The sequence below is a fragment of the Cibotium barometz genome, chromosome 23 (genome assembly GCF_041138505.1).
Source record: "Cibotium barometz isolate CiBa-2024 chromosome 23, ASM4113850v1, whole genome shotgun sequence".
Classification (NCBI taxonomy): domain Eukaryota; kingdom Viridiplantae; phylum Streptophyta; class Polypodiopsida; order Cyatheales; family Cibotiaceae; genus Cibotium; species Cibotium barometz.
In genome coordinates this window covers 41,173,192-41,190,954 of record NC_141068.1, presented here as the reverse complement: position 1 = coordinate 41,190,954, position 17,763 = coordinate 41,173,192, and the positions used below count along the sequence as shown (strand labels likewise).

The 17,763-nt window shown below is 43.2% G+C and overlaps 1 protein-coding gene and 1 pseudogene across 1 annotated transcript; one reads left to right on the top strand and one right to left on the bottom strand.

The window, feature by feature from the left end:
- Window positions 1-2,738: 2,738 nt before the first annotated feature.
- LOC147625948 (AAA-ATPase At4g30250-like) lies at window positions 2,739-4,576 on the bottom strand (annotated as a pseudogene).
- A 2,785-nt stretch (window positions 4,577-7,361) lies between these two features.
- Window positions 7,362-9,390, top strand: LOC147625947 (uncharacterized). The gene is made up of 2 exons (XM_086817766.1): window positions 7,362-8,610; window positions 9,209-9,390. Exons 1-2 carry the CDS (start codon window positions 7,362-7,364, stop codon window positions 9,388-9,390), a joined length of 1,431 nt encoding a protein of 476 aa, XP_086673892.1.
- Window positions 9,391-17,763: the final 8,373 nt, after the last annotated feature.

Here is a 17,763-nt window from a genome sequence, read left to right as displayed (position 1 = left end):
CTTCCTCTCCATTTCTTGCACATCGTAGTAGGCTACTCATGGCCACAACTTGGGTGGAGCTAACCACAGGTGAAATCGATAGCCATCCAATGCAGAAGACACTAGCGAAGAAGAAGTAGAAGAAGACGGAGGAGAAGAAGATGAAGAAGGAGCTGCTGTTGTAGGAGGGGAATCATTGCCCTCAAGCTATCCTCCCGCAACAGCTAGAGGTCGCAGAGCTCTTCCAAGAAGCCGTCACATTGGAGGTTGTAGAGGTCATTTAAGGCAGATATACTAGAAGAAGCAAGGGCCTTGGTTTTGTAACTATGAGCTCCATGGATGATGCCAATTTTGCAATGCAAAAGTTTGACGATAGGGAATGTTAAGGCTGAAAACTTAGAGTCAGCTTCCTTATCGGTCCACGTGTGAAGGCCCTTTCTCTCGCTTTGAAGACAACTTCATGAGTTATTTGTTGCCCTAGGAAACCTCTTAGAGAGTATGGAAAAGTGTTGGAGGCTTATGATTGGGAGTCAAGAAGATCATGGAGCTCTGGTTTTGTCATGCCATCATCAAAATTGATGGAGTATGGAGAAGTGTTGGAGGCTTATGATTGGGAGTCAAGAAGATCATGGAGCTCTGGTTTTGTCATGCCATCATCAAAATTGATGGAGTGGAGGTTAAAGGAAGACCTTTGCAAGTTAATCTTGCATCTGAGAGGCCTTCTGCAAGAAACTTTCTTCTAGCCAATCAAAGGACAGTCACTTCGAAGCATGAATAGATACATTCAGGGACAAGCTCACATGCCTTTCTCCTGTCAGTGAGTATGTGGTCCCACTCGGTGCGCACCACCTCCATATATGTGTAAATGAGACCATCCATGGCGGTGAGTTGATGCGACCACATTGATTTACAAGATCTGCCATGGGCTCCAACAAATAATGGATTAAATCTCTTTTTAAAGGGAAAACCTCTCAATCCTGCTCCATGACATGCTTTTGTAACCTATTCATGTTTAGGTAGGTTATGTGTCCATATTTGTATTGATCATGCATTTCCTCATAGGTCCTCTATCTTGAACAGTGTGGCCCTTTTTTCTCTCTCTCTCTCTCTCTCTCTCTCTCGGTCAATGTGGTCCTTTCCTCTCCCTCTCCCTCTCTATGTGTCCACATTTATATCCATGCATTTCCTCATAGGTCCTCTATCTTGGAGAGTCTGGCCCTTTTCCTCTCTCTCTCTTTCCCTAGATCAATGTGGTCCTTTTCTCTCTCTCTCTCTCTCTCTCTCTCTCTCTCTCTCTCTCTCTCTCTCTCTCTCTCTCTCTTCAAGATAGTGTGGTCCTTTCCTATCTCTCTTTCTCTTTATCTAGGTCAATGTGGTCCTTCCTCCTCTCTCCTCTCTCCTCTCTCCCTCTCTCCCTCTCTCTCTCTCTCTCTCTCTCTCTCTCTCTCTCTTAGTTGTACATCTCCTCTCACCTTGGTGTTGTATGGTCGATGTGGTTACCTTATGTACTTGGTATGTAACATTTAAATCTGAATGCATGAACTCTCTTGTGAATTCATGGTGGTTGAGGCAGTGAAATTTTAGGACCCGGGGTACATGTAGATGGGTCTCACATTGTGGAAAGAAGGCTTGTGCTAGTGTCATGTGTGAATGGGACCTAGGGCCATGCCATGTTGTATGGGAAGGGCCCTCACTCTTGTAAAAAGAAGACCAATATAGTTTAGTTTTTTTTCTTGTTTTCTTGCACTCATTCTATCTTGGTTCTCACTCTTGTAAAAAGAAGAAGATCAATATAGTTTAGTTTCTTCTTTTCTTGCACTCATTCTATCTTAGTTATGGCACGTTTTGTTTCTTGTGTGTGCACACACCATTTACCCCTACACTCGTGATGTGGAATAGTTTACTTGATGCAAGTTAGGCTTCTCAATAAAAAATCTATTTTGTTACAACTTTTACTTTAACTCCAACCTAATATGCTCCTTTTCAAAAAAAGCTAAGGTGGGAAGAGAAAAGGGGGCTAAACAATGAGGCCCCACTTGGAAAATCTCTATGATCCAAGCAATTCAATAAATGGGCAAAGCTCGAGTAAAGGCAAGAGGATGTAAAGGCATTGATGATGGAAGCAATGATGGAGAAGTTGGAAAATTAGTCGAATGGATGAACAAAAAGACTGATTACTTTTATTTTTGACCGATTGATAAAAGAATTGGATAGATAATAGGAATCAAGACCCCTTAAAGATGAAGATTAAACCCTGGGTATCTATATTAAGTGACATGGGAGAACCCCTACTCAACTGTAATTGGCCTTGTAAAGAAGTGTAAGAGTGTGTGGGGCGCCACCCATATATGAACCTCTTCATGTGTTGCAGCAGCTTCTCCACCAAAAATTTTTATGAAGAGCTATACTCTAGAATTAGTTATCATTGACAAGTATGGAGGCAATAAGACTAAAACAAGACACTAGTGCATGTGTTTCGACCATTTGGTGTCAAGGTTGCACCTAGCAGAAGCAAGATTATCCATGAGGTTGACCTAGGCTGCTTCTATAGGTTCAAAAGAAAATAATCTATAGTGCTTTGAGATACAAGCTCACAAGCCTAGTTAGGATGTTGTTGAAGTAGTGCTAATATGGCTAAAGCCATGATTTTAAATCTAAATATTCAGTGCCCATCGCCCAAATGTGAAAACCAAGCGCACAAACTTTTATAGAAAACTCGGCATACACATAATTTTTAAAGAAATACTTGTATATTAGCTTAAAGGTATGGAGGCTCATAACCATTACATTTTAAGTACTCAAGAGCACCCAATCACTCTATGTTATTCCAAGGAAAAGAAAGGGGAAAGAACTTCTCAACCTTTAAAGTGCTTTGTGTAAAGTAAGAAGTAGAGGAAGCACCTTTCTAGATGCTCATTTCTTCTTTTTTGGGGGAGCACAACTAGAGGCCACCCCACCAGGAAGCTAAATGTAGCTTGGATGTTCAAAGTAAATCATCTTAGTTTAGTTATGTAAGCCATCCCATCCACTTGGTGTTGCATAAGCCATTCCATCCGCTTGGTAGCTTGCCCTCATCCATAAGCCATCCCGGTAACACATTTGGCCATATAACCCTTGCAGAGATGACTTGGTGATCTTATGCTTGATTGTTGGTGTGTGCATTTGGCCAAATAACTCGCCTACTAGGAAATTAAAAAGTAGAAATCGAGAACCTTTTAAGGAGTCTTTTCACTTTACTGCTCTTCTTAATGGAAGCGGAACCAAGCGATTCTTGAGATGAAGGATTGCAGCTTCTGTTGGATGCGGACGATGCTTTCAAGGACGTGAGGACCCATTCAAGGGCTCGAGGGCCGCGGTTCTTGTTGCTGATGAGAAGCTCCACGACCTGGGCGGGTGTGACTTGGCTGTCCCGCATGTACCTCTCCACTTCCGGGAACAGCTCGTGGTCATCTTGCAGGCCAAGGTGATTGGATGCAAGCACCTTGAATGCAGGAAATCCATCCTCCCCGACCTCAGCAACGCAGGGTCCAGTTTGTCCTTGTGATTCGTGGTGAAAAACTCTTCCCCACAGCACGACCATAGCCCGTCCGTGAAGTTCAAGAGCCCCGACAGGGTCACCTTGCTAGCATTGCTTTTCTCTGCAGCAGCATTAATGGGAGGCCCGGGATCATCAGCAGCTCTCTTGGGGCTGGCTCTGTCTAGTGAGAAATCGAGAGAACAATCAATGTCCTCGATGACGATGATGGACTTTCTGGATGTGTTGATGAGAAGGGATTTGAGCTGGGAATTATTAGAAACGCTTGTGAGCTCGAGATTATAAATGTCATAGTTGAGGAAGTTGGCCATGGCGGCGATCATGCTGGACTTGCCAGTGCCGGGGGGGCCATAGAGAAGGCAGCCACGTTTCCAGGCGCGCCCAACACTGTGATAGAAGGCCTCTCCTTCAGCGAAGGCCCTCAGGTCGGCCATTATGTGGTCCTTGTGGTCAGGGGAGAGGGCGAGCGTGCGGAAGGTGGAAGTGAAATCAACCTCGTCCCAGTAGCCGCCGTCGTCGTTGGTGTAAAGCTTCCGTTGGGTGCTCGATCTCTCGGGCGACGGACGCGATGTGGGCGAAGTAGGCGGGCAAGACGCGGCGGCGGTCGGATGTGTGCATCTCCAGGACGAAGCTTTTGGCCTCGGACGACTGGCGGGCGGAGCGGTCCCAAAAGTCTCCGGCCCCGCCCGCGGGTTTGGACTCCGAGTGGTGCGTCCAAAGCACGCGCGCGCCCGCGAACGTGTCTTCGATGCTCTGGCGCGGCGAGAGCGTGAAGGTGAGGCCGTTGTGGTCGTCGCAGCGGTGCACGCGCAGCGAGTCGGTCTGCAGCATCATGTGCTTGAGTGAGCCCACGTATGCCTCAATGTCATCGTCATCGTAGAGCAAGTTGCCGCTGAAGCTACGTCCCTGTGCACCTCCACGCGCGTGCGCCTGCTGCTGCCCAAGAACCGCGTGCTCCGCCAGCATACTCCTCAGCTGCGTGGGAACGAACGCCTTCAGCACGGCAATCGTCCCCATCACCGACAATAGCAGCTCGCTGCTACCTTCCAAGAGGCGTGCCATGCTCACGTTTTGGAAGCACACGCACGTGTGCAGGCAGCCGGCACAGGCAATCTAAAGAAGGGAGCGCTCAGGTCCCTCCTCCAGCAGCTCCTCAAGACAAAGGCAAGGGTAAAGTCACTGCTACAAACCAGGATATGGAGATGTTGGAGACGCGGCAAAATGATGGCTGGCAGCAAGCCAAACAAAAGAAAACAACCACTAAGGCAGGCAGTAGCAGCACAGGCAAAGCCCTTCATGACACCTCCAATAGAATCAGGCTCAAGGGCAGCATTAAAAAGGCAGCTCGGAATAGGTCTAGGGAGTTTGCTGTACTCTTGGATAGTCAAGAGGATGAGGTTACTATCAATCTTGCTGATGGATAATATGTACTCAAGACCCTTAAAACTAATCTCCTGGAATGTAAGGGGTATGTGTAGCCCAGCCAGGCAAGGCTATGTCAGGCACTTGCTCAGTCAGGAGAAGCCTGATTTTTTGTTCCTACAGGAAACCAAGACAGGCTCCACGCTGTTTAACATGAAGCAGTTTGAATGTATGGTAAGTACCTCAGACAGAGGTACTGGGGACTGTATGACACTAGTGAACAGGAGACATAGAGTTAAGGAGGTAATCAGGCCCCCCTGTGGTAGAATGATTGCTTGTAAGGTCCATGTGGAAGGTGAAGTGATTGGTCTCATTAATGTGTATGCACCCAATTCTGAACCAGAGCGAAGACTGGTGTGGGATTTGCTTTACCAGCTGGACTGGGATGTCCCCATTTGCTTTGCAGGTGACTGGAACTTTGAACCAGCAGTTGATGCTCCATCCCCCCAGTGGGATAATTGGGCCAGGAAGTTTGACATCAGAGATGTTGCAGAATTGAAAGGTTGTGAACCATGCATGCTCCCAACATGGAACAATAGGCACACCTTGCAGAGACTCATTGCAAGAAGATTGGATAGAGTGTACCTCTCTGAGCAAGGGTCGTGGACCCATCATGAAATTAAGGGGAAGCTGCTACACTCCCACACAGTTTCTGACCACACTCCAGTATCCATAAGCCTCAAATGTAAAATAGACAGGAAAGTCAGCAAAGGACCCCCACCCTTTAAGTTCAATGTTTCATTCTTGAAGGATGTAGCCTTTTGTGAGGAGATGGAAAAAGCTTGGCTGCAAGCAGTATCTGGTGTTCCAAACCCCATTGTCAGATGGCAGAAAGGGATGGAGGCAGTAATCAACCTGGCCAAAAAGACGGGCAAGACAAGAGCCAAGAAAAGGAGAGCAGACTCAATGGGGCTAGAGTCTGCACTTGAGAAGATAAGACTTGCTTGTGGTCACAACTCAGATGATTCCATTCTCAATACGCTGCTCCACACTCTTGAGGATAAAGCTAAGGCCATTGAAATGGAAAGGGCAGATGCAGCAAGAGTACAGACAGGCTTGTATTGGCTCAAAACAGGTGACACTCCATCTAGGGTATTTTTCAAAACACTTAGAGCCAAGAAGGACAATGAGTTTATAGCTGCAGTCAGAGGCCCAGATGGGACCACAGTTACAGATGAAAAAAGTGTGAATAAACTCTTTGTCCAGACCCTCTCTAATATTGTGGGCTCACCTTTATGTATTGAGGACAGCTATATGGCCAAACTCCAGGAGTTCTTGGAGCCAGTGGAAAGCACTATCCCTGTGGCAACCCAAGCTTTACTTGGCAGACCTTTCTCTTCATATGAGGTGGAGCATGTAGTCCTCTCTATGAAAAAGGAGAAAGCTCCTGGTCCTGATGGTATCCAGGCAGAAGTCCTCCAAGAGCTTATCAAGTATGCTAAGGATGATCTGTGTGACCTGCTTAATGCATTCAGAGCTAATGGTGATATCCCGCAGGACATTAACACAGGGCTGATCAAGCTGATACCCAAGGGAGGTGACAGGTTGGAGATAAAAAACTACAGGCCCTTGACCATGCTCAACTCAGTTTACAAGGTTATGGCTAAAGCCATGGCATACAGGATTAAAGCCACTGTGGCTAGAGTAGTTCACCCTATGCAGTTTGGGTTTGTTCAGGGGAGGAGTATCCATGAAGCCATCCTAAATGTAATCACAGCCATGGAGTGGGCTTCTGATCAAGGGGTTGAACATGTAATGATCAATATGGATTTAGAGAAGGCTTATGACAGGGTAGGCTGGGAATACCTACTAGCAGTTGTGGAGAAAATGGGCTTTGGCATGCAGTTTCTTGGAATGGTCAGGACACTTTTCAGCAATGCATGTGCACAGATTCAAATCAATGGGTATGTGTCTGAGGGCTTTAAACTAGCAAGATCTGTGAGACAAGGGTGCCCATTGGCCCCCCTGCTCTTTGCCCTAGCAACTGACCCTCTGTTGAGAAATGTAGACAAACTGATCCAGAAGGGTACCTTGAAGCCTCTGATGCTGCCCCAAGGTCAACCCTTCTCCACTCAACTCTTTGCAGATGACAATTGCAACATAGTGCAGTGCAGTGAAGAATCTATCAAGGGATTGATGCAAATGTATGACAACTTCTATGCTGTGTCAGGCTCCAAAATTGCCCCTCACAAAACAGAGTGTTAAACTGAGCTTCTCTGATAGGGCTGACTGTTTGGCCTCCTTGGGGCTGAAGGACTTGGGTCCTGGGAAGATTATCAGATATTTGGGCTGCCCTATAGGGCTGGGGCTGACTCCCCACCAATGTTTTACCTGGTTTAGTGATAGAATCAGAGGGAAAATCAAAGCCAGGGCCCATTTAAGACTCAGCTTGGCTGGCAGAATCATTGCACTAAGGCACATCCTCATGGCACTTCCTGTGTATGTTGCCACACTACTGAAGTTCTCAGGTAATGACTGGAACAAGCTTGCAATGCAGTTCAGAGAATTCCTCTGGAGTTTTGCAGATAAGAGGTCATGGTCCTTTATTTCATGGGAGCAAATCTGCTCTCCTAGGGAGGAAGGGGGCTGGGGGATCCCTGATATCATAGCTAAGGCTCAAGGCCTGCTTAACAAATGGATCCCCAAACTGGACAGCCCACAACCTTGGGCACAGATCATTAAGTGGAGAATTGAGCAGGCCTCACTTAAAGGCTCCCAATGGCTCAATACAAGCTGGATTGATAAGCTAATGCACCCTGACAAGCTAAAGGGCTGGAACTCCTCCCTTACCATGAAGCTAGTAAATAGCTGGAAAGCAACAACTAAGGAGGCAGTATGGATGGGTTCCCGATTTGACTCATCCCTTGAGCAGAGCATATGGCTTTGCAAAGATGCAATGCAAAATGGTGTCCCAGCAGTGGAAGCTAACCCCAGAGTAGCAAAAAGGCTGGAAGCAAAGGGTTTGGCAAAGTTCAAGGACATCTGGTGCTCCACTACTAAACAATGGCTGATCCCTGCTGGTAGATGGAATGCACTTAACAATGTAGAGCAAAGACTGATGCTTCATGTACTGAGCAATATCAGGAGGGAATGGCCCACCTCCCCAATGGTGACCACAAGGGTTAGCTTCAAGTATTGGTCCCTCCCAAGCATAAGACCCAAGGTGTCTAGACAGAAATGGGCTATGAGAATAGCTGTTGCCTGGAAGAAGGAAAACTGCACTCTGACAGTGGATTATTGCAGGCAGAGAGCCAGGCAGACATGGGGCTCTACAGGCTCAGACAGATTGGACCTACTCCTGTGGAGAATATTGAATAGGAAACTACCAGTTAGGGGCATAACCAGCAAGTGGAGCCAGGGGAACCCTTACTGTCCCAGGTGCAAAACCCATAAGGAATCTATGAGGCATGCCTTTTGGGAGTGCAAGGAGGTGTACCCTGTGTGGGCAGCAGTCAGCAGAATCCTCAGTGACTGTGGAGTGCTTGACAAGGTCAACTGGAAGCAAGCAGTCATTGGATGCAAGGGCAGGATGAACCCTGCCATATATCAAGTGTGGCAAACACTGAGAGGCTTGATACTAAGCAGGATATGGGAATCTAGGAATGCTATACTACACAGGGGTCCCAGCTGTGACTATAGCTCCATAGGGAGAGCAAGGAATCTAGTGGTAGAAGGTCTTGTATTAGCAAGGACTAGGGAGAGAGGGAAGATTAAAGCTACTATGGATCTACTGCTTAGGAAAGTCCATAAGCTCCAGTGTTCACCTTAGGGTGTTGTATCTTTTTTGATACTTAATTTAAATTTCTTTGCATTAAAAAAAAGAATAAGTAAAATGAAGCAGTCCTCGATTTTGAAGGTTGAACTACCCTTCGGTCTAACCCTTCACAAAGGGAACATGACCTTCAAATAAAACATCAAAACTAAAAATACCCTTCAAAAAGGAAGGACAAGGTGTTTTTTTAAATTATGAATAGAAGGGTAATACATAAATTTGCCATTCTATAGAAAATTATAGTATTATTATTTATATATATATATTATAATACATTAAGGTTGGTAAATTGATTATTGTAATTTGTAATAGCCTAACTTCTAAACCTTAAGGGCCAAGGCCTTAAAAGTTAGAATTTAACCCGTTCGGCGGGGTGGGCAGCTGCAGTCCTTTGGAGTGTGGACTCTGGAGTCTGACAGAATTAGATAGCTCAGGCAGCAGTATACTTAATACTAAATTACTAATTAGAATTTTGATGAAAAAATTGGTGCTTTTTTCAGTCTATAACAGCGGCCTCCAAGTTCTAGCTAGTAGCGCAGTAATGCTCTTCCCATTCCCAGGCTCCAGCGGCCTCCAAGTTCTAGCGCAACAGCGTTCTTCCCACTCCCAGCGGCTAGCCTCTAGCCTTCTAGGGGCCAATGCCCACTTCAGTGTTTCTGACTCGGTGCTCAGTGATGCATAGTGCATAGCCCAAACCCAAAGACTAGAGTCGCGACTCGCTTGTAATGCTACATGCTTTCTCAAAATCTCAAGGCTGGCTCTGCTGACTCGTTGAGTGCTATGAAACGTGGGCTTTTGCTGGCGAGTTGCGAGCCCCGGGTGACCGGTCTAACACCTCTGTAACGGCCTCCAGGCTCTGACAACCTGTTGTGCAACCACCTCACGATGTCCGTGTTGCCCCCGAACACCTTTGGCGCCAATGGCTTCTTCCCGGTCACTAGCTCTAGTAGCACCACTCCAAAGCTAAGAAGTCTGGGTGTGGTCTCTGCATAAACAAATCGCCTTCATCCTATCATCCCCGAACACCTCAGGTGCCACCGGCTTCTTTCCCAGTCACCACCTCTAGCAGCACCACAAATCGCCTTCATCATATTTTGTGTGTGTGCGATTGTTGTTCTGAGTTCATACTCTGTCAAGTGGGAAAGATACACGGGTCACGGAGCTGTCTTGCTGAGCGAAAAGAAGTCCAGCATTGTTGAAGTCTCAACCTTGCTGGTAAATTCCTTCATTTGTAGTTCCGTTCGCACATAGGAGAATGATTATGTTACACCAACTAGCACTGCTGATCATGGCTTCCAGATTAATTGATCATGGTAATCTCTCTCACACACACATACTAATCAATTTTACTTTATTTTTATAAATTATACAGGTAATGGGGCGTCCAAAGAAGGATACAAAGCAATCAAAATTACATTCGATGCTTGGTGTGTCAATGCGACAACAAAATACACGATCACAAGGTAACTCAAGTGTATCAAGCAACAATGCTAACAATAATGGTGACAATGACAAAGTTGAGGGTAAGAAAACTTTTTTTTTTGTTTTTGGCCCACTTTGTTTTTGGCAATCATCGATAAAGTTACATGTGATTTTTGTTAGTGGGGACACTAAGAGATGTTAATAATGGGAGAGAAGAGTGAGAAGGATCCGGAAGAACATAGACTTAATCATCAGAACGAGATGGTGATTCTCTGTTGCTTATTTGATTCATTGAAGCGACATCATCATTTAAAGTAATTGGCTTGTGATGATGTCCCTTTGTGTGGCAAGATTCTTGTCAAATGTTGTTGAGTAAGACATGATCCTGTCTTCTTCTGCCCATGTGCTTTTATGTTTTTATGCATATTTAAGTGCTCTTAGAAGCATATTTCATGAAGTACAAGAATTGAGTCATATAGACTCTTATTGAACTGCTCTGTGTTGAAGTAGCCACTTGTTGGTGAGGATTGAAAGAATTACGTCGACTTGCGATGCTAATATAGATATCTTCACTAAGGATTGAAGATCATTGATTTGTGAAGATGGTGGCGTCATTTGGAGAGGTTTGTAATTTGAAGGAAAATTCCAGGTGATGGGTTGTACCATTGACCAGGCTTTCGCCCACCATGGCCCCCCCATCCAGAGATGTACCTGGAAGTTGTCGATGGTGAGGCTTTGGTGCAAATGTTCGCTAGTGCATCAGTATGGATACATACTCATGGAGCAGTTGCTACATTAATTGAGCCAAAAGAATAGTAAGCAATAAGCTTAACAAATATAAATGGCTATTGCGTGATATGGCGTATTCGTGATGAGGCTTAAATCCTGAAAGTGCAAGTTCTTTAGCCGTGAGATGGAACTCCTTGAATTGTAATTCTGTGAGATGGAATTCCGTGAATTTGTAGATTTTGACCCCTTTTTTATTTTATTTTATAGGTCATCTAGGTTATGATTTGCAAGCAACAGCTTCTTGTGCACTCATTTCTCACTTCCAGAGGGGTGACAAGAGCATTGTTATTTTGTTCTTAATGTGCTCCTAAGTCTCCGTATTTGATCTTAAATTTGTTGCTGAAATGATGTCGAGGCAACAGGGAAGACTGCTGATTGTTTGCTTGAAGATGTTATCTTCTTGGTATTTTAGTGTTTTTATTTTTATTTTTATTTTTTTTAAATTATTGGTTTCTTCTTCTTCTTCTTCTTTGCGTTTATTTTTTCACCTATACAACTGAGCTAAAGGTCACTAAAATTTGAGTGGGAGTACTTCACATATTCCATCGGCATAATTTAAGGTCAGTCATGTGGGCAAGTAAGAACAATACTAAATCTAAGAAAGAATATGGCCTTAAATTTTTCCTACATGGGACTTCGAAAGAAAATTTTACCCAATCATAAGGTCTTTTAGTTCTATGAATGCATGTAATGATATGTAAGAAAAGTTTCAAAGTTGAGAGTAAGTTAGGATACACCTGAGCAAGTGGAAAAATCCAGTCCATATTGAGGTTGCACGTCCATGTTGCAAGTTGTAAATCTGGATCTAGACTACATGACTGCACCTTAAGAACCTATAAATCAAAATCATCTAGCAAGCTCATTTTGTTAGATAACCATAGTTCATAAGCATGCTTTGATTTGACGTCACTAGGTTGATTTTTCCCCTCTTTGCTTCATATATATCTGTGACCTCTAGTATACTAGGCAATGGTATGAGGAAATCCTCACTGTGATATGGCATGGGTACTATGGGTAAGTGAGCTAAGTAGCTATTGTGAGCTAAGTTGTCTAGGAAATTACCCACCATGCTCCAGAAGTGAAAAGGAGTCGGAAACATTACTACAATATTTAAATGATGACGTAAGTTCATAATTTCTTCCCCTCTTCCCCTACTCTACAAACTGTTCCTGTGCAGTTCTATTTTGATAGGGTCCTCTCACTGGGTAATATACACTCACGTGATCATATCGTTATGGTGTATTTCCTACCATGGACTGCGATAATCCTGTCCCATAACACCTAAAATAAGTTCTATAGTGTCAACATAAGTAGGACGTTGCGTACCACATGCAATGCACACATGTAAAGCATGGTACAAGGGGATGGAATTGTAGGTAGAACAGGTCCACAAAGGTGGCTCCACAACATCTTTCCCCTAGTGGTGCATAAAAATAGCATGAGTGGTTTTGGAAAGGAAGAATACTTAGCTGGCCTTGATAGTACCATTCTTGGCAATCCGAGTCCAGTATAGGGTCACTCGTGTCAGTCCATGAAAAGTCCATGCTCACGGCCTATAGTCCCAGCATAGTCTTACTTCATTCTTTTGTTTTGACATGTGCTTTTTATCATTATCCTTTTTTTTGAAAAAAAAATGGTTGGTTGGATATTTAGTATGTGTATTGTTGTACATGTTGGTGCAAGCTATATTGTCATAGGGTAGCTTTTTCCAACAAGCTTCCTCTTGATATAGACATAAACTTTGTCGAGGAGCAAAACATAGAGGGTAAAAGTAATGATATTAGCATAAGTCACCCCTCTTGCTTTCTATCATACCTTAACCTCCTAGAAGGTATTATAGTGTTTTTGTAACCATCCCTTCCTATTGTGCTCCATCAGTGTTTGTTGGCTAGAAGCACCCTTTGTTAGTTGTTATGGCATGTCAATTTTCAAGTTTAATAGTGGTAAAGGGCTCTCATAAGACCAGATGGAGCTTATGGGTTCTTAGAGAGGTGTTAACATTGATGCAAGAAGTAGTTGAGTAGTAGGTCTTTGCTCAAGTATTGGGTTCTCTTGAAGTATTGGGTTCTCTTGAAGTACTTTTGAAAAGGGAGACTGAGTAGGCATTGAAGAAGGCCTCATGGAAACTAGGGGCTTTATCATAGTCTCCTTTTCTTTTAAGAGGCATGCCATATTTTAAATAGCTTTTGGAATCCAAATCTTGTGGGATGTTGGTAATGGAGGTATATCAATTTAATTTCCCTTATCTGCTCTAGCAATAGGGTTGGCAAAGATTGTTGATTGGCCGTGGAGGCCGCAGATTGATGTTTCTGTGACTGTTGAGGCTATAGACATGTGCATCCTTTTCGGCACCCAAATGCCTTGAGCTTTAAGAAGAAGAGTTGGAATCCATCTAGAGGTAACCTGTGGTTTGGATTGATTTTTGTTGCAACGGGGCCTCCAAGGTTTTTTACTAGTAGGTTGGCGATTGAGAACTAGTGGAGAGGATTTAGGGACCTACTGAAGGGTAGGTTACAACTTTCTATGTTGATGCCCTAGTGGTAGCTGGTTTGGTATGGAGGTAGACGCATATGTTGAGCTTGAAGATAAAGAATCATGTGGTGGTGAAGTGTGACACTCCTTATAGCCCAATCGATTTTGCATTGAGCCGCTATCATCTAGGTCTGTCTAAGAATGACATGTTCTTTTAAAGTTCATCTAGGCAGGACCAAAAAGCTAACAACAACCAAGTGCTCGCTATCACCATGAATGATAGTTCTAAGCAAACTAAGTGCTTTGGTATTTTTGGCACTTATAGGCTCTATTCTCATGTTTGACTTTTCAAGTTGAGGTTTATCCAATTGATTCCATGTAGCAAAGGAGAGTAGATTGTCACTAGCACCCATGTCAAGCATATCATTATAGAACACTTTACCGCATAGGGGCTAGGAAACTCAATGAGTGTTCTGAGAGTTGGGATGTGATCCTCCATGTTGTCGATTACCTCTCCTGCATAAGTTTATGCAGTAGGTCTGAGGTTTTCTTCTCGACGTTGTTGAAGTTTGGAGCCTTTACCTTGCCTCCTCTTGTGCTTGGGTCTTCTTTTGAGCGGCCCTTTCCTTGGTGGCTTTCTTGTCATGAGAAGCACGTAAGGATTCTTAGATAAGAGGTCCATAGTATTTTTTAAACTTACTACCATTAGGGAAACCAACAATTTCAACGTCGTCAAGAGTCAACACACGTATAGTACCTTCTGGAGTAACTTCACAAATCCTAAATGGTCTCTTTCCAGTATATTTAAGCTTTTTCTTTTCATGGGATGGACCCCATATATAAGTACAAGATCTTCTACCTCGATCTCCTTGTCCTTGAGATTTTGGGTCAGACTAGTTTTTGTTTGGTCCTTTTTTGTTAAGCATGTTTTGCACTGCAATTTGTCTTTCCTACATAAGTTATTCTAAAACAAATAACCGATCAACCAATTCATTACCATCAAGCTTTTCACTTACAGCTATCCTTAAGCTAGGGATCATGAACTCCCGCCTCAATTCCATACACCATCTTAAATGGCATATTGCAACTTTGTATGATGTGCGATAGAGGCCCATAAAGCGGCTATGAGCTTAGACTCCCAGTTAGTGTGTCGAGCCTCAATAGTCTTTGTTAATATCAAAATACTTACGGTGAGCAATCATGAATGTGTTAGTGAGATTTTTGATTACAACGTTGATGAAATGCTTACCTTGATCACTCACTAGTTCAAATGGATATCCAAAGTGGGTAATGATATTCTCATAGAGAAACTTAGCAGCCGCCATGGCATCTGCTTTTCGTGAAGCTCTTGCTTCATCCCATTTGGTTACATAATATGTGCCACGTGTAGCAAGACTAATAGGACCAATGAAATCTAAGCCCCATTTTTCAAAAGGTTAGTTAAATTTGATAGGATGGAGTGCCATCATGTCCTTCTTATATGTGGCTTTATACAACGTTGGCACTCGTCACATCCCTTGACAAATAGTGCACAATCTTTGAAGAGCGTGGGCTACCAATATCCCGATTGGAGTATTTTTGCTGCTGTAACATTGCCTACAAAGTGTCCACCAGCTACCCCTTGCTGTGCTTATTCGATAATGTATAAGTATTCATCCTCCTTGGGGTAGTGTCTTAATATGTCATCCTTACCTTGTTTATAAAGAGTTTCGAAAATAAGTTGGTAAGGTGCACTCTCTTTTAGCAACTTTCTTACTAATTCTTTTCTCAGTTCCTTTCCTTCTAGAAAACCATTAGCTAAAAAGTTAACGATTCTCTCACTCCATTTTGAAATATCCTCAACCTTGAATAGTGTGGTATCCGATAACTCATCATCAACCCCGATTGGTGCTTCGCCATCAGGTATGTGGGATAGATGATCTGCCATGATATGTTTCTTGGCATGCCTTTCAACCACTTTAAAATCAAACTCAAAAGAAGAATCAACAACTACCTTGTGATCTGTCCCGTGGAGCATGGTTTGTTTACTAGATATGCAACAAGGCTTGATAGTCAACATAGAAAATATTTGTTAGCAAGAAGGTAATGCCAAAATTTATTTATAGCATAAACCATTGCTAACCCTTCACGCTCTTGTGGTGTAATTGATTTCAACTTCATCCAGTTGGTTTCCAACTTGCAAAAGTCCAATTCATGCTCCCTGGCTGTACTAGGACACATCTAATTACAACATTAAAGGCATCAATGTGTACATGAAAGATGAGATCTCAGTTAGGTGTTCGCAAGATTCGAGCACTGGTATAGGCTTGCTTCAGCGCATCATAAGCTTATTAATACTCCTCGGTTCATATAAATACAATCAATAGCTTGTACAAACGATGCGCTATTTCTGCATAATAGAAAAGAATAAACCGACAATAGTAGCTAACATGTCCCATGAATCTATGGACTCCCTTAGTAGTTTGTTGGTGGGGTAAATTCCAAGATGACCTTGATTTTTTTCTCATCCATGGAAATCCCATTTTTGGACACTATATGCCCAAGAATAACTCCGTGTTTCACCCGCAAAATGGCATTGGTAAGGGTTTAAAGATATGTGATCAAATTGACACCTTTCAAACACCTTTTTTAGGCATGCTAGGTGCTCTTTCCACAATAAGGGTTTAAAGATATGTGATCAAATTGACACCTTTCAAACACCCTTTTTAGGCATGCTAGGTGCTCTTTCCACAATAAATGAATGCACAAATCATCCAAGAAAGCTTCGATAAGCTTTCTTACCTTAGCGCGCACACACAGTGTGTGATGGAGCCAAGCCATCGAATATATACATGTGGGTCAAACCTAGCTTTGAAGTACCCATCTCTCTCTCTCTCTCTCTCTCTCTCTCTCTCTCTCTATTATGGAAACCCTTGGCTGTATTGATTAAGATTACTCCCATTAGGGTGCTTAAGTGGGGAATGGACTTACCCATTTTATGATGATAGCATTTATCTACATCTACTTTGTGCTTTTTATCGGTACATACCTTTCTTAGGGCAAACCCATTTTATGATGATAGCATTTATCTACATCTACTTTGTGTTTTTTATCGGTACATACCTTTCTTAGGGCAAACCCAAGTTATGATTAAAATGCTCGCAAAAGTGCTATATATCCGTCAATATAAACATGATAAAAGGGGAACCTTCCCTATTCCAAAATTTGGGGTGGCTCTTATACCTTGTGGAGTTATATACCTTTCTTGAGGTGAGCCCACCTTAGGAAAAAATTACCCTATTAGTGCTTTAACTGTCAAGGTTTACACAATTTGGGGGGACCCACTATATACCAACATTTGGGGTGGCTCCTTGCTTTGCCCTTGTATTAATATATACCCAAAGGAGTTATTCCTACTTGCTTTGTCAAAATTATAACAGCAATTTTTATTACCCTAAAGGTAACTAATGGCGAGCTACTGCTATTTACCTATCTTATAATTCCCCTCCATAATTTGGCGTGCAGACATCAATGGGGTTTGTAGCTAGCAAATGGTGGGCCTGTTTCTTTTATGGGTGTGCAACAAGAATCCTATAATTATCCTACCTACTATTGGGTTTTATGGCAACACGGCTGTTGGCCATTTAAGAACACTAGAGGGGATGCTTACCTCCCTCTCAAATCTTATGGGTAGCCCTTCCATCATCATAGCCAACCCTTCCCCATAATGAACACTCTACATCTTAGCATTAGCCATTGCCTTTATATGCTTGGGATACCTATGATATCATGACATGCTGATAAGTTTGAGACTTACATACCAAGGTCATGGAGCTAAATCTAGAGGAGGTGTATGGTACTTAGGACCACACACAATAGGTTTAGTGGTTTTTGCATGTGCATTAGATTTCGAGGCATGTGTTCTCAACCCATGGACACATGGATAAAAACTATGGCATTTCATTGTTGACACCTATAGTTCCAGATTTCTAACATGATAATCTCTCACCTTGTTTGTTGTGGATGGATGCAGGTACCAGGATGCCACTTGTGGTGTTTAGTTCCATACTATAGATGCGTGATGTTGTGTAAAGAACTTTAATCTGGATAGTGTGGTCATGCTTGATTTATGTTGGTGTATCAGATTGCAACATGCACTCTCTCTCCACTTCCCCACACACAATGTTGCAAGATTTCCGTGCATCATTCATGGTGCGATAACATGGAGAACTCACATAAACATCTATCCATTAGGAAAAGTTTGTCATTTTGGGAGCCTCGAAGGATTTCACATGAGAATATTCCTTTAAAAATGGGAGAATGGAAAATTTTCAGCAAATCAGCTCCAAATCTGTCGGAGTTTGCATTTTCAGAACCTACTACCATGATGGGG